The sequence below is a fragment of the Zingiber officinale genome, chromosome 1B (assembly GCF_018446385.1).
Source record: "Zingiber officinale cultivar Zhangliang chromosome 1B, Zo_v1.1, whole genome shotgun sequence".
Lineage (NCBI taxonomy): Eukaryota > Viridiplantae > Streptophyta > Magnoliopsida > Zingiberales > Zingiberaceae > Zingiber > Zingiber officinale.
Genome location: NC_055986.1, coordinates 160,748,496 through 160,771,910, shown reverse-complemented (window position 1 = coordinate 160,771,910; position 23,415 = coordinate 160,748,496). Strand labels below are relative to the sequence as shown.

The following is a 23,415-nucleotide window of genomic DNA, read 5'->3' as shown; positions in this document are numbered from 1 at the left end:
TTGACCTCGGTCTTGACCATCTCAACATAACAGTGCAGAGTGGCTAACTGATCACCTCTGACTTCTCCCACCTGGTTGTCTGCCGGGAACTTAATCTTCTGGCAGTAGGTTGAAACCACTGCTCGGAACTCATTGAGGGCCGGTCGACCTAAGATGACGTTGTAGGCTGAGGAGGTGTCTACCACAATGAAATTTGTGGTTCTGGTCCTTCTGAGTGACTCATCTCCGAGCGATATAGCTAACTTAGTTTGGCCGATCGGCCGTACCTCGTTGCCAGTGAACCCATATAGTGGGGTCATCATTGGCTGTAGCTCGCCTCGGTGGATCTGGAGCTGATCGAAAGCCTTCTTGAAGAGTATATTCATCGAGCTCCCTGTGCCAACAAAAACTCGATGGATAGTATAGTTGACGATTACCGCTCGGATGATGAGAACGTCATCGTGAGGGACTTCCACTCCTTCGAGGTCCCTGGGCCCGAAGTTGATTTTGGGCCCGTTCGCCTTCTCCTGGCTACAACCCACGGCGTGAATTTCCAACCGCCGAGCGTATGACTTCTGGGCTCGGTTGGAGTCACTCCTGGTTGGTCCACCGGCGATGATGTTTATTTCCCCCCGAGCGGCATTACTTCTATTTTCCTCCTCCCGAGCGGATGAACTGTTTCGCCCTTGCGCGTCTTGGGAAGGATCAAGGCCTTCCCTTCGCTGATGAAGCTATTGTCGCTCGGGCAATCTTCTTGCATCTTCCCGTCGTTCGGTGGATTGATGTCTGTGTCGCCGTTCGGGAGAAGGAGATTGCCGACGATAGCCCCTTGGGCCAGTCTGGCGATTGGTGTCAGACCACTGCAATCACGTATGTTGTGCGACGTTGACTGATGGAAGGAACAGAACATGAGCGCCCATACCTTGCCTTTTGAGGTCTTTGGCCGGTCGGAAGCCATAAGCTGCACGGCATGTGTCCTTGTTTCCTGATGAGGTCGGCCTTCGGCTCTAGGCCCTTTCGGTGGTTGGTGATTGCTCGGCGGTCGCCATTCGGTCGGCACCAAGGGTTCGGCTGGTATCTCCTTCCTTCTTGCTGCCTGGGCCTCCTCCACATTTATATACTTATTGACCTTCTTGAGCATGTGGTCGTACTCGCTGAGCGACTTTTTGATGAGCGACCGGAAGAAGTCTCCCTCGACGAGCCCGTGTAAAGGCGTTCATCATGGTCTCGGATGAGACCGAGGGGATATCCATTGCTACCTGGTTGAAGCGTTGGATGTATGCTCGGAGGGTCTCTCTCGACCTTTGCTTCAAGGAAAAAAGCTGACGCTCGTTTTCTGGTAGCGCCTACACCTCACTAAGAGGTGTAGGAAAGCCGTTCGGAAATCCTTGAAGCTTCGTATCAATCCGTTCGACAGCCTTCTAAACCAGTGCTGCGCCGAGCCGGAAAGCATGGTGAGGAAGACCCGACACTTCACCCCATCTGTGTATTGGTGGAGTGTGACTACGTTGTCGAACTTGTCCAAATGATCGTCCGGATCGGTCGATCTATTATATTCTCTGATCGCCAATCGGGCATAGTGCCTCGACAACGGGTCTTGCAATATTGCTTCGGAGAACTAGCGATTGATCCACTCGGGGGGCACGTCGCCTCGCGACGCTTTGCCTTTTCGAGCATCCCAAACGGGCGCCTTGTCCGAAGAAGATCCGTTCTCTTGATTTGCCTGCGCGATTTCTGAGGGCGTCTGGAACAGCGCTCGATGGAATGGTATCGACGCAGGGGGTGCTTTTCCTTGCGTTCCGGTCGACCCCCTATTTTATCCCTAGATGGAGAGCTGTTCCGACCAGTCCTCCTGCGCCGCTCGGCCTCCGGATGTCGATGTTGCTTGCTGCGCTAGTCGATCGGCTAGTGCCTTTTGTTGTTGCTGCTTGACTATTTTGGTCGCTCGAGCTTGCAGGAGCATATCGAGCTCTTCTTGAGTAAGCGTCACGGTATGAAGTCGTCTAACTTCTTCCATCTTCTCGGCTCAGATGCAGGTGCGTTCCCACAGACGGCGCCAAGTGACGCTCTTGTTGACCGTGGATGGACTCCAAGTCAGGGAAACCTGCAACCACAGCAACGTCGGTGCTGAGCAAGGGAGGGGTTCCCCGGCGATAACCCTCCGACGCTCAAGTCAACCACCGACGATGTAGAAGAAATGAGGAAGCCAAGTGGCAGAATAACTGTAGCTACAGTAAAGGTTATGCATACCTCCGTCGAAACTTGAATCCCTTTATATAGGACAACGGGGGAGTGCGTGCACGTTCTTCGAGGCGTGCACGCTTCTCCAAGCTTTCCCTGAAAAGACATGTCAAGAAAGCGTCTCTGACACTATACCTCAATGACCCGAGCATATCTCTGATAGGACAGTGGAAGCTTCTGCCGTACGATCCTCTGCCTGTCGATGCCGCCAACTATGCCGTCTGTTGGTGGCACGAGTTCCCACGAGGCTATCGGCTGATCCTCCTTTTGTCTGTTAGTGGACCGAGGGGGGTGGCCGCTCGGCCAGACCTTAGCTGTTCAGGTGGTCTAGCTCGTGGCTGGTCGGCGGATTATTTGGCTGATTGGACGAATCGGCCAAGATTATATCATGGTCAGAAGGGATCTCAAAGATATTCCTAAGGTTCTCAGCGTCGCCCGCATCAAATCTGGTCTCCATGGTACTGTACTAGAGACCAGGAGCGGGGTCATACGACCGTGAAGAGCTGGCCATAGCCGGAAAACGAGAAACAGGGAGTTCGACTGAAAGGAAGACGGAAAAGACACAAAATAGACGCTAGACAGCGGCGTGAAATGAAAAGAACTGCAAAAGACCGAGGACGGGGAGTCGGGAGAGCTTATAGGAGGAGGTAGGCCATAGAGGAAGGCTGAGGATCGTCGGAGCACGGGTTACGCAGAGAATCGTTGGCAACTATCGCAGAAAGCGCAAGCAGGAAGGAGACACGACGACTTTATAAAGATGGGGCTCGGTCGATTGGAACCGTCCGATCTAGGTCATGAGAACCGGAGCGCAAATCCAGCCGTTGAATTCAAACCGTCGAACGTCACATCAGTAGCTGTTGCTTCGGATGTACGGCAATTGCGACGACGACACGTGGTGCGCCCCTACAGGATAGCATTTAATGGGCACCATAACAGGCGTGGGCGCATGCCGGCCTTAATGGAGGTGATTTACATGAATTCCGAAAAGATTCGGGTGACGCCAGCTTTGACTGCTCTTGGCCAAGGATACAAAAAGAATTATCCAAGTGCAAATATGCGAAGCGCCGATCGGCCTCAAGGAACAGTCCCAAGGCCGCCCAACACCCTTGAGCGAATCAGTCGGAGCCTAGTCGGTATCATGGTCGATCGACCAACCGGGCTACAGACTATTTGCCTAGTCAGTCAGATTTACAACCTCCTTCGATTAAATTTGAGGTGGAGGCATGTGATCCGGTGATAAGGGCCCACCCCTCAGAAGGTCGTTGTCACGGGGAAAGAGTCTAGGCGGTCAACGCCCCTGTATCATCGGTCGGTCGGACAACCCACTTGCCCGACCGGCGTAAAGGATAGCCGAGCCGATGTCAACCCGTCGATCACCACAGTTCGGTAGCATACCGAGCTTCCGACGCTCAGAACAAGACATACGGCGAGCGGCCAGCTCGCCCGGACTTATTTCGAACCTCGGAACCAGCGAAAAGGGATCGTAGCCCGATAGCGGAGCTCAGATGGTGGAATGGTGGCCAAGCGCCCACTCCGCTCAGCCAGAGAGCTAGACCACCCGAACGGCTAAGGTCTGGCCGAGCAGCCACCCCCCTCGGCCCACTAATAGACAAAAGGAGGATCAGCCGATATCCTCGTGGGAACTCGTGCCACCGACAGACGGCATGGTTGGTGGCATGAACAGGTAGAGGATCGTATAGCAGAAACATTCACTGTCCTGTTAGAGATATCCTCGGGTCATTGAGGTATGGTGTCAGAGACGTTTTCCTGACATGTCTTTTCAGGGAAAGTTTGGAGAAGTGTGCATGCCTCGAAGAACGTGCACGCACTCCCCCGGAGTCCTATATAAAGGGCTACAAGTTTCGACGGAGGTATGCATAATCCTTACTGTAGCTACAGTTATTCTACCACTTGTCTTCCTCATTTCTTCTATATCGTCGGTGGTTGACTTGAGCGTTGGAGGACCATCGCTGGGGAACCCCTCCCTGGCTTGGCACTGACGTTGCTGTGGTTGCAGGTTTCCCTGACTTGGAGTCCATCCATGGTCAACAGGAGCGCCACGTCCCCAGCATCCGCCGTTTCGACTCTCAGACAGGATCAATACTCATTTGACCTACTTAAATTACCTATGTTAAGTCGGTCACCTAAATCTTCATTAAAAAATTAATGAAAAATATCTCTTCTACTGCTTTTTTATTTATCCATCGTTTACTAATATCCTATTACATTTATCTTTAATACATTTTATTTGGATAAGATCTCTTATCTTTCTTTCTCTCACTTTAGCTATTCTATAAATATCTCTTTTCCCTTCTCTTGTATCCAATTTTTGATATAATCGTTCAAAAGTTTCATTCTTTTGCTTCATCCACTACTCTCTTAGCTTCTTTCTTAGTTATTGTATATTTTTTTAAATTTATCTTGTTTTTACAAATATAGAATTCCTTATAAGCTATTCATTTTTCCTTCACTTTCTCTTGTACTTTCTCATTCCACTAACAAAATTCTTTTCTTAGTGGTGTATGCCCCTTTGACTCACCGAGTACACTCTTAGCTACTATTTTTAACTTTGATACTATTTTATTCCATGTTGTACTAGAATCGTTATATATTTCACCTAATGCTTATACTTTTACCTTCTTAAATATATTTTGCTTTCCATTCTTTAACTTCCACCACTTAATTTTAGGGGTCGTATATATTTTCTTTCTATTGATACTATACTTGAGGCGTATATCCAACACTACTAACTTTTGTTGGGTAGTTAAGTTTTCTCAATAACGAAGCAATCTTTACAAATCTTTCTATCCTTCTTCCTAACCATAAGAAAGTCAATTTGCAATTTATTATTCTCACTTTTGAACGTGATTAAGTGTTCTTTTCTTTTCTTAAAAACTGTATTTGCTAATATAAGGTCATATACTATCGCAAAATCTAATATAGTTTTCCCTTCTTTATTTCTCGTTCCAAACCCATAACCCCATGTACCCTCTCATATTCCTCATTTTTCACTCAGACATGTCATTTAGATCACCTCCTATTAAAATCATTTCATTTGACAGAATGTTTTGTAATATTTCATATAAGTCGTCCCAAAACCTTGATTTAGTAGCTTTATTTAATCCTACTTACGGTGTATATATGCTAATTATGTTCATAGTTTCTTTCATCATTATTTTCTTAAGGGCTATAATTCTATCTCCTTTTCTAACTATGACAACCTCATCCTTTAACGAACTATTTACAATAATACTCACTCCATTTCTTGCTTTACTCTTTCTTATGTACCATAACTTAAAACCCGAGTTCTCTATTAGTTTTGCCTCCTTGTCTATCCATTTTGTCTCATGTACACACAAAATACTAATTCTTCTCCTAATCATCGTTTCTACTAGCTCCATTGATTTAGGGTTCTTGTGTTCCATGTTCCAAATATTAGATTATTAGTTTTCGTATCATATTTTTCCTTATCCAACCTATAGTGTAAGAACTATTTCCTATTTAAAACTACACCCAAGTTTTCATGGAGATGTAGCGGTCCTTGCCGATATGTTACAATCGGACCTTGCAACATGAATTCTTGTGTATTTAGCACTACACCCGAGTTCTGGAGATGTAGCAATCCTTGCCGAGACGTTACAGTCGGACCCTGCAATGCATTCCTTTCAGGGAACAATTTAGCATTAGCACAATAGTTTAATGGATCTATTCATTGAATATTTACCATCGTTTTAACGTTGGCCGGCAACCAAACGCAACTCTCCTCCTTTATCCGGGCTTGGGACCGGCTATGACTGGTTCGTCACGGGCGGATAGAGATGAAAAATCCTCCTCAAGTTGGATAACGCAACCCTCCTCAAGTTGGATTGGGATGAAAAATCAAATTCCTGCCTCAACATGGGATCCCTTTCCTTGCTTGTGATTATGTTTTAATGCTTCAGAGGAATGAGTTTCTGGATGTTTCGAAGTCCCCACCCCCCAAGTATTGGGTTATTGTGGTTATTGTTATTATTGAAAAATTGAATTAATCAAAGTGGAAAGTGGAAGATTTCAGGAATAGGTGACCAAAGAAAACTATAATACATATAGTAAAATGATTTAATTGTTCCGAATTAGTATATCACTGGTGAGATAACCTTGCATAGATCATAAGATTTATGTAGTCAAGTCCAAATAGTTAGGTTAACTTGGTTTGATGGATGATGATGACTTGGTTGTTATTATCCATATATTCTTTTTCAGGTCTTAAAAAAAGCAGATATGATACGGAAAAATGCTGTTGAGAGTATATTGGCCGAACGCAACATTCTAATTTCAGTTCGCAATCCTTTTGTGGTAAGCAATTTTTTCTAATTCTTTTCTGATTTTCTACTCTCAAGTGGAGCATTTAATGGCATTCTCTGATTGGATTGCTTGTTATACTAGGTTCGATTTTTCTATTCCTTCACATCTCGGGAGAATTTGTATCTTGTGATGGAATACTTGAATGGTGGAGACCTCTACTCGTTACTTAGAAATTTAGGTTGCTTGGATGAAGATGTTGCTCGCATTTATATAGCAGAAATAGTATGTATTTGAGATTTCTTTTCTCAAATTTTTTCTTGCTTCTCTCTGTCCTTATCTAATTTGGTATAATTCTGCAGGTGCTTGCACTGGAATACTTGCACTCGTTGCGTGTGGTGCATCGTGATTTAAAGCCAGACAATCTGTTGATTGCTCATGATGGTCATATTAAGGTATCAAAGTTCTTTTGACTCATGGTTTTCAGAATCACTATAAGAATTGGCTGATAAAAACCTAATGGTGCATATGACTCGCTGGAATAACTATTTTATTCCCCTATAAATTCCTATTGAATAAGTATTCTTATGTTTGATTACAAAAATGAATTTGGAATACTGATTCTCACACAATTATTATTTCCCTATAAATTCCTATTGAATAAGTATTCTTATGCTCGTGAATTTGGAATACCGATAAATATGTCTAAAAAATAATGAAGAATCGTTGCTAACACAGCGAGTGAAGTAATTGCTTCTTATGCTTGGAAATGATGACTCAAGAGAGACTATACTTCGCTTGGAGTTGAGTTCTCTTTAGTGGAGTTTAATAATAGTCATGATAAAATTGTTGAAAATTTCAAATTTGTATAAGTCGTTTAAAAGTTTTATAATTTGATTTTGTTTTTGGAAAATATCACATTTTGATTCTGCATCATATATTTATTTAATATTTGGAAAAGCAATAGATATGAAGAAAGGTGATCAAAGCAAGCTGGGAAAAGAAAATTGCAAGTAGATAATTATCCCAAGATTATCATTAGGGCATTTTAGGTAATATAATATAACCAAACATCATCAACACAAGTTTTACTTAAATTAATGGCATTTAAGAGACACTTAAGATGTAGAGAGGCGTATATGGCTATATGCAATATTATTTTTATTATCACAATTATGCAGTTTCACAATTTTGAAAGGGTAAATATTTTGCATCAAAGTTAAATAAACATGTAAATACCATTTTACAATTATTTATATACATCGATTTCTGTTTGATTTATTACATATAATTGAGTATTTCATGTTTCATTCTCACAGTTGACCGACTTTGGTCTTTCCAAGGTTGGTCTTATTAACAGCACGGATGATCTCTCTGGCCCTGCTGTTAGTGGGACATCATTATATGGTGAAGATGAACCCCAGGTGTCTGCATCTGAGCAATTGAATCAGCGAGATTCTCGGAAGAAACGGTCTGCTGTTGGCACACCTGATTATTTAGCACCAGAGATACTTCTAGGAACAGGACACGGTTTGCATATCCTATTTATTTTTTCATGAATCTTAAATTGTGTTGTTTCATATCACTTTATACTGGTATTACCTCTGCAGGTGCAAGTGCAGATTGGTGGTCTGTTGGTGTAATTCTCTTTGAACTTATTGTTGGAATTCCACCATTCAATGCAGCACATCCTCAGGTTTTTCAATCCGAGATTCTTTGTAGCAGTATTCTAGCTCATTAAGATGTGATACTGGCAAAATTATAAGGACAAAAATTAAAAAGGTTTCTCTTTTTTTTTTTTTTATCATCAAAACGGTGTCCCTGTTAGACACATATTAAAAAGGCGCCTCATTCTAAAATTTCTTTCCAAGTTATCTTTTTTACTTGATTGGATCAACAGTTGTAACCAAAATTGCTTTGAGTAGTGTTGACCCATGTTCAAGTAGTTTGACCAAGTGAAGGTAGTTTTGACCAATCTTGGGTCAGTTTGGACCAATGCTAGAGCAGTTTTGACCAAAGCTACTGCTGCAACATTATTTTTATTTGACTGGTCTGTTAATCCGGGGAAGAAAAAAATTTGGTAGGAGGTACTTTTTATATTCTTCTAATGTAGGGTGCCCTTTTATGCATTGCCTTCAGATTTTCAAACGTACCACTTTTAATTTCTAATTTCATTTCAATTTGGCTCTACTCTCAACTTTATCAGGCTATGTAATGGTTAATGCCACTGGATGTTGCTGTGATAAGTTGATAAGCACAGCATGCTATGTTAAATTTTAATGTTTTAAATACTACATTTCTAATAATTAATATTATATGAGTAAATATTTTATTAAAATTGATTGATCCGGTGATAAGGACGGGGGACCCTCGTTGGCTGGAGGCCAACAACACGTGGAGGTCAATGGTCAAGAGGGTCAACCCCAAGGTCATGCCGAGCGGACAGAGGTCGTGCCAAGCGGAGTGACGGGGCCGACCAAGCTGTTGGTCCCTTTGGAGGCCGGCAAGAGGGGAGGGGTGAATTGCCCTACAAAATAAAACTAAAAACCCTTCTCGGATATTCAACTAACTTAAAAGAACTTGTAATTAAAAAGGCAGACACTAATTAAAACAGAAAATAGATACAGAGGAATTACTTGGTTTGCAATTAGAGGATTGCTAATCCAAGGCAAAGAAGACGCACTAATTGATTCTCCTCTGGGCGGAGTAGCCTCTTACAGCGTTGAAAGCACAGAAAGAAATAACACAAATGAAAGCACTGGATTACAAGTAGTTGTTCTTGATTAATTATTGCTTCTGGACCAAGGCTATATTTATAGTCTTGGTCTGGGCGCCTGGAAGGGTTCCGGGCGCCCTGGGGGGATAAATTTTATCCCCCAACGGTCGGATCGAGTCAAAACTCGATCCTGTTGAAAAGTCGATTCCGGGCGCCCGGAAGGGTTCCGGGCGCCCGGAATGGTTCCGGGCGCCCGGAGCCCTAAGGTCAACTTAAATTGACTTTTCGACTCCGGTTCAGCTCGTCTCGATCCAGCTCATCTCGGTCCGGGTCTGTTCGCTCTGCTCCGTTTGCTTGGGTGATCTCGGCCTTCCGGAATAGGGCTCACCCGAACCCATGTTCCGGCCTTCTCCTCGAGCAGCCTTCCTTCCCGGTTTCTCGTCCCTCGAACGCCGCGCACGTTCTTCTCGTCCGTCGGTGTACTCTTCCGCGGTCACCTCGTCCCTCGGACGCACCGAGCCCGTCGGCTCTCTCCCCGTGCCGTCCTTCTCGTTAGCCGCGTCTTCCGCTCGACTTCCTGTGTTCCTAAGCTCCTGCACACTTAGACACAAGGGTTAAACAACGCAGGACCTAGCTTAACTTGTTTGATCACATCAAAACACCTCGGGGTTCCAACACAAGCATCTGGCCGACCGGACATCTGGGCAAGGGTCTCCCGGACTGGATGAAAGATAGCCCAACCAGGAGTCGGGTTTCTGATGCTCAGGTAAAAAGGTCTATGGGCCGGGCGGACAGGCCGCCCGGCCGAGACACAGGACAATAAGGCGCAATCTTAGCCGAGCACGTGAACAGGGCTTCCCGGAAGCCATGAGCGCCAAGCGGCTGGTCCGCTCGGCCCGGGAACAGATAAGAACGCTAGAAGACAAAAAAGACAACTGGTAGCTTCGTCCTCGAGACACCTGTCGCCGACAAACAGCATGGTCGGCGACCGGAGCGGACAGAATATCGTACGGTGGAAGCTTCCACCGTTACATCCGGGATATGCTCGGACGATTGTGGAATGACGTCAGGCATGCTTTTCTGACACAACCCTACTGAGGTATGTTTGGGGAAGTGTGCCCGCGCCTCTCCGGGGTCCTATATAAGGACCCCCATACTTCGACGAAGGTATGCAATCTTGATCACCGTAGCCACAGTAACGTTACTCGCTTCTTCGTTGCCCGACTTGAGCGTCGGAGGGTCGTCGCCGGAGATCTACACCACCAGTCGGAGACAGCGGAGAGTGCCACGTCCCCAGCGTTCGTCGACTCAGCGCTATGACAGGATCAAATTGGCGCCGTCTGTGGGAACGCACCTAAATCCGAGCCTAGAAGATGGAAGAAGCTGGACGTCAACTCCTGGTAACGCTCTCTTCTGAGGAGCTCGAAGCACTCATTCAAGCGCGAGCCGCAAAGATGGTTGAGCAACAGCAGAAGGCTCAAGCAGAAAGGATAACACAGCAGGCCGCATCCGCCTCTGGAGGCCGAGCGGCAATGGAGGACCGACCGGAACAATATTCTACGTGGGCTCAGAACAAGGGGTAGACCGACACACCAGGAGACGCGCCGGCCGCCCCTATTCCATTCCATCGAGCACTATTCTAGACGCCATCAGAATTGGCCCTAACCAACCAGGGATCGTCCGACGAGGCGCCTATCCGTGACGCTAGGAAGGGCAAGGCGCCCCGGACGGATTCATCCCCCGAGCGGATCAATCGACAGTTCTCTGACGCCATTCTGAGAGACCCACTACCAAAGCATTATGCGCCTCCGGCGATCGGAGAATACAACGGGACCACCGACCTGGATGACCATCTGGGTAAGTTCGACAACACCGCCACTTTACATCAATATACAGATGGGGTGAAGTGCCGAGTGTTCCTCACCACCCTTTCTGGGTCGGCACAATGGTGGTTCCGGAGGCTGCCGGACGGATCAATAACAAGCTTCAAGGAGTTCCGCACGGCTTTTCTCCACCACTTCGCGAGTAGCAGACGTTATCAGAAAACTAGCGTCAGCCTATTCGCCATCAAACAAGGACCGAGGGAGTCGCTCCGGGCCTACATCCAACGCTTCAACCAGGTGACCATGGATATCCCGACGGCCACCTCGGAAACTATGATGAACGCATTTACACAGGGGCTTCTGGACGGGGATTTCTTCCGTGCGCTCGTTAGAAAGTCGCCCCGCAGCTACAACCACATGTTGAATAAGGCTAATGAGTACATCAACGTGGAGGAAGCTCAAATGGTGAGGAAAAAGGAAGCACCAGCTGAGCCACCAGTCCCCGCCGAGCGGAAGCCGCCTTCCAATTATCAACCGCTAAGAGGGCCCCGCGAGAGATGGCTCGTCCCCATCAGCAAGCGAGGCCGCACGCCGTCCAACAAGTAGCGACCGATCGACCTAAGCCAAAAGGGAAGGTGTGGACTCCCATGTTCTGCTCGCTCCACCAATCCACCAAACACAACACCCGGGATTGTCGGAGTCTCCCTCCGATCGCTCATCCCGCTCTCAGGAGTTATCGTCATCGATCCCCATCGCCTGATAGGCGACATCGGCACCAAGAGGCCGGGCGGCGGGCAACCAGAGAATCACCCGAGCGGCACCTTCACCAGCCGCACAGAGCTAATCCCCGGGCGTCGCATGAACGACCTAAGCCATCCGCTCGGGAGGAAGAGAACAGAGGAAATGCCTCGAGGGGCGAAATCAACATCATCGTCGGAGGCCCGACTGGAGGAGACTCCAACAGGGCACGGAAAGCGCATGCAAGGCAGCTCACGATCCATGCAGTTGGCTGCACTCAGGAGCGGGCGAATGGGCCCGAGATCAGCTTTAGGCCTAGGGACCTCGAAGGAGTCGAAGTCCCGCATGATGACGCCCTCATCATTCGAGCGGTAATAGCTAACTACACTATTCACCGCATTGTTATTGATACAGGCAGCTCGGTCAACATCATCTTCCGGAAGGCATTTGACCAATTGCAAATCGACCAAGCCGAGTTGCTGCCGATGACAACCCTCCTCTACGGATTCACCGGTAACGAAGTTTTGCCGGTCGGACAAGTCCGGCTGGCTATCTCGCTGGGGGAGGAGCCACTCAGAAGAACGCGGACCGCCAACTTCATTGTGGTCGACGCTCCCTCCGCGTACAATGCTATCCTGGGGCGACCGACTCTCAACGAGTTCCGAGCAGTCGTCTCCACCTTCTGCTAGAAGATCAAGTTCCCGGTGGAAGATAAAGTGGGGGAGGTCCGAGGAGATCAGCTTGCAGCCCGGCGATGCTACGTAGAGATGGTCCGAGCCGAGGCTAGATCCACTCGGAAAGTGCCACGAGTCGAGGTAAACGCTATAACCGAAAAGCCACCTTCGCTAGTTTATGAAGAAAAAGAGGTGTAGATCAACCCTTCCCGACCGGAGGCCACGACTTTCATAGCAGCCGATATGGAAGCAAGTCAGAAAGAGAAGCTGATCGGATGCCTCTAGAAAAACTGCGACGTTTTCGCTTGGTCGACCCATGAGCTGCCAGGAGTCTCGCCGAGCATAGCGCAGCACGAGCTTCACGTCCGACCGGATGCTCGGCCGGTAAAGTAAAGGAAAAGGGATTTCAGTGCCGAACAGAATATCATCATCCGGACGAGAAGCTCTTGGAGGCCGGCCATTTACGGGAGGTGCAGTTCCCGAGCTGGCTCGCAAACGTGGTGCTGGTCTCCAAACCAGGCAACAAGTGGAGAGTCTGCATCGACTTCCGTGATCTGAACAAGGCCTGCCCAAAGGATTTCTACCCCTTGCCCCGAATCAATCAACTGGTGGACTCCACGACCGGATGCGAGCTGATATGCATGTTGGATGCATATCAGGGCTACCATCAAGTACCGCTCGCCCGAGAAGACCAAGAGAAAGTCAGTTTCGTCATTGCAGACGACACTTACTGTTACAACGTAATGCCGTTCGGACTGAAGAATGTGGGAGCTACCTATCAGCGGCTGATGAATAAGGTATTCCGGGAGCAGATCGGGCGTAACTTGGAAGTGTATGTGGACGATATACTTATCAAATCCTTCCGAGCAGCAGACCTTTATGCAGATTTGGAAGAAACTTTCTAGACACTGAGGAGATACGGGGTCAAGCTGAACCCCCAGAAGTGCTTGTTCGGAGGAAAGGGCGGACGTTTCTTGGGTTATATTGTGACCGAGCGGGGCATAGAAGCGAATCCCAGAAAGGTAAAAGCATTGCAAGATATGCCTCCTCCCAGAAATCTTCGAGAAGTACAACGCCTCACCGGTCGGATAACGGCGCTATCACGATTCATCTCCCGAACGGCCGACCGAAGCTTTCCTTTTTTCAAGATTCTGCGCAAGGCTACCAAGTTTCAATGGGACGAGGAATGCGATCGGGCGTTCGAGGAGCTGAAAATTTATCTCAATTCTTTACCCGTGCTGACCAAACCGGCTGTGGGAGAGCCGCTCCGTATTTACTTGTCTTCGACCGAGCATGCTGTGGGCTCGGCATTAGTAAGGCCGAACGGCGAAGAGCAGCCCGTGTACTTTTTAAGCCACATTCTAAAGGATGCTGAAGTTCGCTACACTGGTCTCGAGAAATTGGCTTTTGCCTTGATCCTCGCCGCGCGGAGATTGCGCCCTTATTTCTTGGCGCATACAATCATCGTGATGACGAACAGTCCGCTGGGAAGAGTGCTCCTGAATCCAGAAGCGTCCGGGCGGCTCATCAAATGGACAACGGAGTTGAGTGAGTTCGACATTCAGTATCAACCCCGCTCGGCGATTAAGGCCCAGTCCTTGGCAGATTTTGTGACCGAAGTGCAAAATCCCGAGCCCGAAGCTATGTGGAAGATATTTGTGGACGGATCGTCCACTCGGGTCGTAAGCGGAATTGGCATCCTGTTGCTTTCCCCTCAAGAAGGATGCACCTGTCCGTCCGGCTGGACTATCGAGCAACCAATAATGAAGCGGAGTACGAAGCCCTAATAACCGGCCTACAGGCCGCACGGCACGTGGGAGCCAGCCGGGTGACTCTGTTCTCAGACTCCCAGTTGGTCGCTCAGCAACTCTCAGGGTCCTTCGAGATAAACAACGCGAGACTCAGGCTCTACGCGGAGGCCTTTGAAAAGCTCAGGACCAACTTCGTAGAAGTTGTCATATAGAAGATCCCCCGAGCCGAGAACCAGTCTGCGGACGAGCTAGCCAAGCTCGCCAATTCGATATCACCGGTCGTCATCCGGCAACCAATCGAGCAAGTGTCCCTCGTGGCGCACATCGACCGGATGGAAGGTCTCACATTCCCAAGCGATTGGAGGAAATCCATAATTGAATTTTTGCGATCGGAGGCCACGCCGTCCGATCGGGAGGAAGCCCAACTATTGAGGAGGAGAGCCGGCCGATTCACGCTCATCGGGGACCAACTCTACAAGAAGGCATTCTCCCGACCGCTGCTAAAGTGTGTTAGCTCGGAGGACGCAGAGTACATTCTCCAAGAGGTACACCAAGGATCTTGCGGAGGCCATCCGGGCGGCCGGTCTCTGGCTAGGAAGATCCTGCTGGCCGGATACTTTTGGCCAATTCTACAAGAAGACGCTGCTTGGACCGTCGCTACCTGCCTTTCTTGTCAAAGGTACCACAATTTCTCCCATAGGCCTACGACGGAAATGAAGGCGTCCACAATATCCTGCCCGTTCGACTAATGGGGCATGGATATCGTAGGGCCTTTCCTCATCGGGACCGGTCAGCGGAGGTTTTTACTAGTGGCAGTCGACTACTTCTCCAAATGGGTCGAAGCCGAACCACTAGCCAAGATAACCGAGCAGATGGTCAAAAAGTTCATCTGGCAGCATATAATCTGTCGATTCAGCATCCCTCGTCGACTCATCTCGGATAACGGTCGACAATTTGTTGGTCAGGAGCTCGGAGAATGGTGCAAAGGATACGACATCGAACAACACTTCACTTCCGTGGCATATCCTCAAAGAAACGGTCAAGCCGAAGTGGCCAATCGAGAGATCCTGTGAATACTTCGGGTTTGCCTCGATCACATAGGAGGAAGCTGGGTAGATGAGCTGCCCGGCGTACTATGGGCCATCCGCACAACCCCAAAGGAGGGAACGGGAGTAACACCGTTCCACTTGGTGTACGGCGGCGAGGCGGTCGTCCCAGTCGAGGTCGGAGTGGAGGCCGATCGGATCCAAAGCTACGATGAGGACAATGTCGAGCGGAGGCAGCTGGAGTTGGACCTGGTGAACGATGCAAGAGCTAAAGCAGCCGTTCGGCTGATGGCGTACAGGCAGAGAATGAAGCAGAATTACAACAGGCGTGTAATTCCCAGAGAATTCCAAGTCGGTGATCTTGTATGGAAGAAGGTGAAGCCGGTCGGCGATGTGAGCAAAATGGCAGCTCCCTAGATGGGGCCCTTTAAGGTTGTCGAGAAGCTCCGATCGGGTGCCTACTACCTGGAAGATGAAGGCGGACGGCGGCTAGATCGACCATGGAGCGCGAACCACCTCCAGCCGTACCGCGCTGGATGAAAGGTACACCATTGTAATTCATTTCATGTATGTTCCGCTTGTATGTATCCATTGACTGCAGGATTGAAGATAAGAAAAATTGCGAAGAGTCCGAGCGTTATTCGCCGAACGACAACCTACATGAAGACCGCCGAGTGGCAACGTTAAACTCTAGAGTCGGACCGGCGACTATAAACCCCCCGGCTTGAAGACCGTCGAGCGGCGTCGGATCGGTGACTATAAACCTCCCCCGGCTTGAAGACCGTCGAGCGGCGACGTTAAACTCTAGAGTCGAACCGGCGACTATAAAAATCCCGGCTTGAAGACCGTCGAGCGGCGACGTTAAACTCTAGAGTCGAACCGGTGACTATAAAAACTCCGGTTTGAAGACCGTCGAGCGGCGACGTTAAACTCTAGAGTCGAACCGGTGACTATAAAAACCCCGACTTGAAGATCGTTGAGCGGCGACGTTAAACTCTAGAGTCGGATCGGCGACTATAAACCCCCCGGCTTGAAGATCGTCGAGCGGCGACGTTAAACTCTAGAGTCGGATCGACGACTATAAACCCCCCGGCTTGAAGATCGTCGAGCGGCGACGTTAAACTCTAGAGTCGGATCGACGACTATAAACCCCCCGGCTTGAAGATCGTCGATCGGCGACGTTAAACTCTAGAGTCGGATCGGCGACTATAAACCCCCCGAACGGGACAGCGCCGCGCAAATATACTGAAGCCCAGCATCTAGGGCCGATGATTAGCAAGCCTTGATCCTAAGGACAAGGGGAAAGCAATGGCGTGCGATTACCAACGCCGATCAATGAACAACTAACGGAAATTCCATACGGAGGGAAGGCCGATGGACCGAGCGGCGCAGTTGAAAAGGACACGAACAAAGAACTAACGGAAGTCCCGTACGAGATAAAGGTCGTTTGACCGAGTGAGGAAGTTAAGAAGTTACATAGCGGGAGAAGGGTCGAGCGACCGGTCGGCGTAGTTACAGGAAGCATTCAAACGAAAAGCTAACAGAGCAAAAGTTGGCATTCCAAAATTACATTTAAAATCTCGCCGAACAAGGGCAAAGTTACAGATGTCATTCACTAAATCAAGGCTGTTTAAGCCGACCGGGAGAAGTACGGAAAAAAGAAAGCAAGTCTTCATTAAAGGTGAGGCTGTGGGAGCCGATTGGGAGAATTACAGAAAATACTTTCACTCAAGAGCGTCGAAAATGGGCTCGGGAATGTGCTCCAGCAGCCCGGCCAGATCCTTGGGGGGGGGGGGGGGATAGAAGTCGCCTCCGGAAGTTGGCCCTTGGCCTTCAAGTACGTAGTTGTGGCTTGAATGACTTATTCAAAGGCAAGGACCAGCCGATCGCTGAATTTGTTGCCAAAGTCATCTGTCCGGAAGTAATTGTGCCTCATCGTCGCGAAGCGCCCTGGTTCGCCATCTTGGTATTCTCTGAAGGCGGCTTGGGCGGCTTCTAAGGCGTCTTGGAGATCTTTAATGTCTCCTCGAAGTTTAGCCTCAGTAGTCGAGTGGCCCTCTCGCTCGGCGGACAGCAGGTCGGCCAATTCGTTTACACGCTGCTCCAACGCTCGGGCCTGTTGATTCTTGGCCTCTAAATCGGAAATGGCTGTATTTTTTCTGTTGGTCGCCAACTTCATCTCCCGGTCGTGAGACTTGACCTGGGCCTCAAGGCCAGCTACCCTGGTCTCCAAGCCAGAGGACTTGTGCCGTTCGACCTCTAGTAATTTCTCCGATTTGGTCAGTTCGGCTCGGAGCGTGGCATATGATAGCCCCTGAGCTGGTGCCCCTCCGGAAATTTGAAGCTTTTTTAATTCTTCCTCCAGGGCAGCCAGGCGATGGCTGACCACAATGTTCTCCACCCAGTACTATTCGGACGGAATAATGTCAAGAACCAAAATTAAGCATACAGTAGGTTAAAGGGCATACCCCGGTTGTTTGTTGTAGATGGCTGTTGCCGAGCTGCTCGGGGGTCATCAGGGCAACGCGAGCCCTCACATCTTCCCATACTTTGGCGAGCGGTCCTCGTATGGTGATATGATGCTCCGGAGCAGTTGGTCGATCAGCGGCCAAAAGGTACTCTTCAGTGGGAAGATGGAGGACGGCCTTGATCGTTCGACGGCCGCTCGGATCGGATTGGGAAGAGATGGATCGACCGGATGACTCGTCGAGCGGAGCAGAAACTATTCCTGAGCGCCTGAGCCGAAGACGAACCTGCGGCAGGGAACTAACGGGTCGCGCTTCGAGGGAGGTTGCTGGTTGGTCGAGCTGGGAAGGAGTTCGGTCCGAAGAGATGGCCTCGGTTTAAGCAGGGACTGGGTTGACCGCTTCAGAAGGGGCGTCAACTGGCTCGGTCACCGGTTCCACAAGTGTGAGATTAGTTCGGCGCCGTTTGCATGTTATCAAGGGGGAGTCGCCGGGCGACTGCCCCACGTCTTCAGAGGTAGGCTGACCGGCGGACGAGATTGCGTCACCAATCGCTCCGGTTGCAGGGATCCGACCGGTAGACTCTCGGGCCTCTGTTGGAGCTTTTTCGCTCTCGCCTTCACGCGAGCCGACCGACGCAATCCCCAGATCGACCATCTCCCTAACGGCTGCTGCTTCTATTTCGGCGGCCTTCAATTTCATCCGCTCGGTGGCCTTGGCGCGCCACATGATGTCAGCTGCATAAAAGAAGAATAAATCAGTTAGACCAAAAGGAGCGGGGACAGGGAAAGCGCTTACCCAAGCTGCTCGGGAGCTTCGTTCGGATCGGGCTCAATCCGAATATGTACAACACCCCCTCGTGGAGTAGCTTATTGATATTAAACCTCTGACCGACTAATAGATTGGCTGCATGAAGATAATCCGGCTGGCTCTTGTATTTACCGAGGTCCGGCGGGCTCGGCACAGCAGTCTGCCATTTAGTGCGAAAAGGTGGCCGCTCGGGAAAGCGAAGGTAAAAATAATTTTCCTTCTAATGCTTGTTCGAGGTCGACATCTTGTCGAAAAAGACAAGACCGATCCGTGATTGGAAGAGAAAAGTACCCCATTCGGACTGTTTAGGATAGTAAAAGTAATGGAAGATTTTGGGGACTAAGGGAATGCCGTGCAGCTTGAAAAGGACCACTACGCCGCACAGCAACGTAAAAGAGTTGGAGACAAGTTGGCCGAGCGGGAGGCGGAAATAATTACAAACCTCATGGATAAAAGGATATAGGGGGAAGCGCAGACTGGCCGCAAATTGGTCGCGAAAGAAACAAACAGTGCCGGTTGGCCGATTGTGGGTCCGATCGGAAGAGGTGGCCAAAACTAATCTATGGTTAGGAGGAAGTTCGAATTCGCGAAGGAAGCGTCCCACGTCATCCTCGTCAAACCGGCTTACCATGGTCATATACCATAGGCCAGGAGAAGAGTCAGAAGGTTGCGAGGTGCTAGCCATCGCCGGGACAATACCGAGGAAGAAAGGGCTGAGGGAAGAACGAAAAGGTTGACGGAGGGGGTCGAAACTGTATTGAACGGGCGCAAAGGCCACCGGAATGGAGAACACAGAGGAAGGTAAAGATAGGAGAGGGCTTACTGGGAGGCGAAGCGTGAAGAAGAGGGAGGCCGAAAGTTCGTCGGGGCGCCGAGGCAAGCGAACGTCGGGAAACTGAACGAGAGGAATCACCAAAAGCACGAAGGTAAGAGCGATAGAAGGAAAATCAGCGTCGGCGCTTCATAAACCCGGGGCTTGGTCCACCGCAGCCGTCCGATCCAGGTCATCGAAAGGAACGTTGGCATCGGACCGTCAGATTTGAACCGACGTCTGTCTCATCGAAGCTGATGCCCAGGCCGTACGATGACGACGGACTTGCCAAGTGGCGATCAGTGATTGGGCAGCATTTAATGAACATCATTACTCGCGCGTGGGCAACTTAATGAGGATTGGCACGGACTCCGAGGAGACCCGACGACTCCGACCACCCTTAAGGCGGTAGCGCGACAAGCGGCAAATAGAAATCAAAACTACCGAAAGCATAGCGATCAACTCACCGGTCGGCCGAATGGGCCTCCCTAGAGCCGAGCGGAGATACACTTTCAGGAGCGGCATAGTGGATGTCGCTCGACCCAACTCACAGTCCAGTCAGTCGGATTTAGAGCCTCCTTCGACTAGACTTGAGTGGGAGGCATGTGATCCGGTGATAAGGACGGGGGACCCTCGTTGGCTGGAGGCCAACGACACGTGGAGGTCAATGGTCAAGAGGGTCAACCCCAAGGTCGTGCCGAGCGGACAGAGGTCGTGCTAAGCGGAGTGACGGGGCCGACCGGACATCTGGCCAAGGGTCTCCCGGACCGGACGAAAGATAGCCCGACCAGGAGTCGGGTTTCCGATGCTTAGGTAAAAAGGTCTATGGGCCGGGCGGACAGGCCGCTCGGCCGAGACGCAGGACAATAAGGCGCAATCTTAGCCGAGCACGTGAACAGGGCTTCCCGGAAGCCATGAGCGCCGAGCGGCTGGTCCGCTCGGCCCGGGAACAGATAAGAATGCTAGAAGACAAAAAAGACAACTGGTATCTTCGTCCTCGAGACACCTGCCGCCGACAAATAGCATGGTCGGCAGCCGGGGCGGACAAAATAACGTACGGTGGAAGCTTCCACCGTCACATCCGGGATATGCTCGGACGATTGCGGAATGACGTCAGGCATGCTTTTCTGACACAACCCTACTGAGGTATGTTTGGGGAAGTGTGCACGCATTGAGAAGCGTGCCCGCACCTCCCCGGGTCCTATATAAGGATCCCCAGACTTCGACGAAGGTATGCAATCTTGATCACTGTAGCCACAGTAACGTTACTCTACTTCTTCGCTGCCTGACTTGAGCGTCGGAGGGTCGTCGCTGGGAAACCCCTCCCGGCTCGGCTTCTTTGCAGGTTCGCCGGAGATCTACACCACCAGTCGGAGACAGCGGAGAGTGCCACGTCCTCAGCGTCCGTCGACTCAGCGCTCGGACAGGATCAGTGATCATTTATTTATTTAGTTTTTGAGGAAATGAGCAAATATGAGTCACAAAATGTGGCCTTAGCTAGGAGTGTTTATTAGGTAATTCACAGCAAATGTCAGTGTGACGACGAAATCTTTACCATAAGTTTTTATCATGTATTCTACATCAAAGATCAACACTCTAACCCCAGTCTTTTCCCCAGTCTTGGATAAAAGGATGGTGGGTTGCAATGTATGCTTAGTCATGTCAAAATCCTTTTGTGTATGAATCTAAAATACATGTTGAATGATAGTACAAAATTCATGCAGTTGACTCGACGACCTTAAAGGGTTGGAGCATACAGTTCTTAGTAGTGTTTAACTATGACACTTTTTAGTGCTAGTCTGATTTGTATAATGTCTCTAAAAGTAGGACTAATTTCTTCAATCCAAGCAATTTATTAGCATTAGTGCCTAGATGAGTCTTTGAATTTACATGCTAATAAATGTAGGATGATCAATTCATTTAAATATCTCATGTAACAAATGGCACGGAGCCATGAGCCTTGTTAGTCCCACCTGAATGTCTTATGCATTTGAGCATCTAAATTTTGTCCATTAATTTTAAGTGACAAAGCAAAGCTGACATATGTTCTATTAGGTAAATAAATTTTTGTAACCTGATTGACTCGTAAAGGGGGCCTGGTGCACAATGTTTTCGCCAATGTGGGGTTCCGGGGAAGGGTATATTGTACGCAACCTTATCTTCTTTGCAAGAGGCTGCTTTCAAGACTTGAACCCATGACCTCTAGGTCACATGACAGTAATTTACTGTTGTGCCAAGGCTATTGACTCATCAATGTCAAAAAGACTTTAAGCAGTTTAAAATTGCTTCATTTGAACTCTACTATTACTGTAATGTGCATAACTTAATGCACTTCACTGTGCTAGTGTGTTTCATCTGGCAGTTTTATAGACTTTCATTCTGAATGTGCTGAAATTAGTATACTTCATCACACTAGTGTGTTTCATCTGGCCTTTTTATAGATTAAATATAGAAGCAGTCCCTTTTTTTGTTACATGTCCCAGATTTTTGGGAGAACAGGAGGGGTGGGGCGGGGAGATTATATGAATAGGCGGATTGTGAATCATTTGTGTTGAATACTTCCGAAGATTCCCTTGATTGTAGGAATTGAGATTGATCTTGATTGTATTCCTTTATAGGGATTGACATTATTTTTTGTTTTTGTTTTCTCCTTATGTATATAAATACCTACGTGTAAGCAGATTAATAGATTGAACAGAGAGATTTTTCCTTCTCTTCTACATGGTATCGGAGCAAGGTTAACCCTTATCTGATCTAGGTTTTTTTTTCTTCTGTGACCACTACCACAAACCCTAATATTGTTGCACCACCTGTTGTTGCGTCACTAGCAGTCCTCTCCTTTCGGCCTCATCTAATCTATTGGATCTCACACAGTTTGAGTAAGCAGCAAATTGAAACTTCTTGATCAACTGGCTGCTTGATCTCAAGTGCTGCATCGTTGGAGAGGGATCAACCAACACTGTTCTCATTTATCACTACTCAGGTTCTGGCTTTGAATTTCTCTTACGATGACATCTTCAAATTCTAAATCTAATTTGGCTACCCCTCCTGGGTTCTCATATTCTGTCTGATCACTCTAAAGATCCGAAATATTCATATTGGATTTTAAGTGATTGTTTTGTTATGGCTTGACTTCTTAACAGTATGGAGGAGTTTGTGAGCACTAATGTTATGTTCGTGGGAACTGCCAAAGAGATGTGGGATGCCTTATGTGACATGTATTCGCTAAGACGGTCAAACTGCTAGTAACTATTTTGCTACTCTTAAGGGGGTTGCCGATGAAATTTAGTTATATCATCCTCTCTCTTGTGACGCTTAGACTCGAAAGAATCAGTGGGAGGAAATTTTAGTCACAAAATTCCTATCCGGTTTAGATTCTACTCTACGACTGGTTCAGGATAATTTGCAGGCAAAGTGATAACATTCCCACATTATCGAATGCTCTATCTCGGGTTCTTCGTGTGACCATGGGTCGTCTTGACACCAATTTTTTCTCATCTTCTGACATTTCGGCTATGACTCTCCCAGGCGGGGTTCTTTCGGGGTCGCGGTTGTGGTCGTGGAACTGATATAACCAGGAATGACCATTCGTGTGTTCATTGTGGTCGGTCCAACCATTCCTCCGAGAAGTGTTGGATGAAGTTTGGCAAGCTACTATCTACTCCATCACTGGACACTGACGATCACGGTGATATGATCTCTATTTCTCGTACTTATTATGAGAAATTGCTTCACTATTCTGCTAGTATTCCCTCTGCTGCCTCATCCTTGTGTGTTTACTGTGTCTCATGATAAGTCTTGAATGTTGGATTCCGGTGCTTCTGCTCATATTACTGGTAACAAGTCTATTTTCTCTTCCTCTTTTATTTCCTCATCTTTATCCAATGGTACTTATTCTCCGATTACAGGAATATGTGTTGTCAAACCCATTGTAAATATCACTCTTGATAATGTTCTCTGTGCACCTAGATTTCCGATTAGTGTAGGGTCTATAAGCCAACTAACAAAATTTCATTACTGTTTTATAATTTTTTTTATCCATCCTATTGAATTTTTCAGGATCTACAAACGAAGAGGATG

At 48.3% G+C, this 23,415-nt stretch overlaps 1 protein-coding gene across 2 annotated transcripts in view; it reads left to right on the top strand.

The window, feature by feature from the left end:
* LOC121986656 (probable serine/threonine protein kinase IREH1) overlaps positions 1 to 23,415 on the top strand; it is a 43,350-nt gene that overhangs the window by 9,728 nt on the left and 10,207 nt on the right. The window contains exons 7-11 of one of the 2 annotated variants that reach the window (XM_042540616.1): positions 6,463 to 6,555; positions 6,646 to 6,786; positions 6,864 to 6,956; positions 7,845 to 8,031; positions 8,112 to 8,197. In XM_042540616.1, coding sequence (XP_042396550.1) covers positions 6,463 to 6,555; positions 6,646 to 6,786; positions 6,864 to 6,956; positions 7,845 to 8,031; positions 8,112 to 8,197 — 600 coding nt within the window. Of the gene's footprint in view, positions 1 to 6,462; positions 6,556 to 6,645; positions 6,787 to 6,863; positions 6,957 to 7,820; positions 8,032 to 8,111; positions 8,198 to 23,415 lie in introns of both variants that reach the window. The other variant, XM_042540610.1, reaches the window with a different exon arrangement.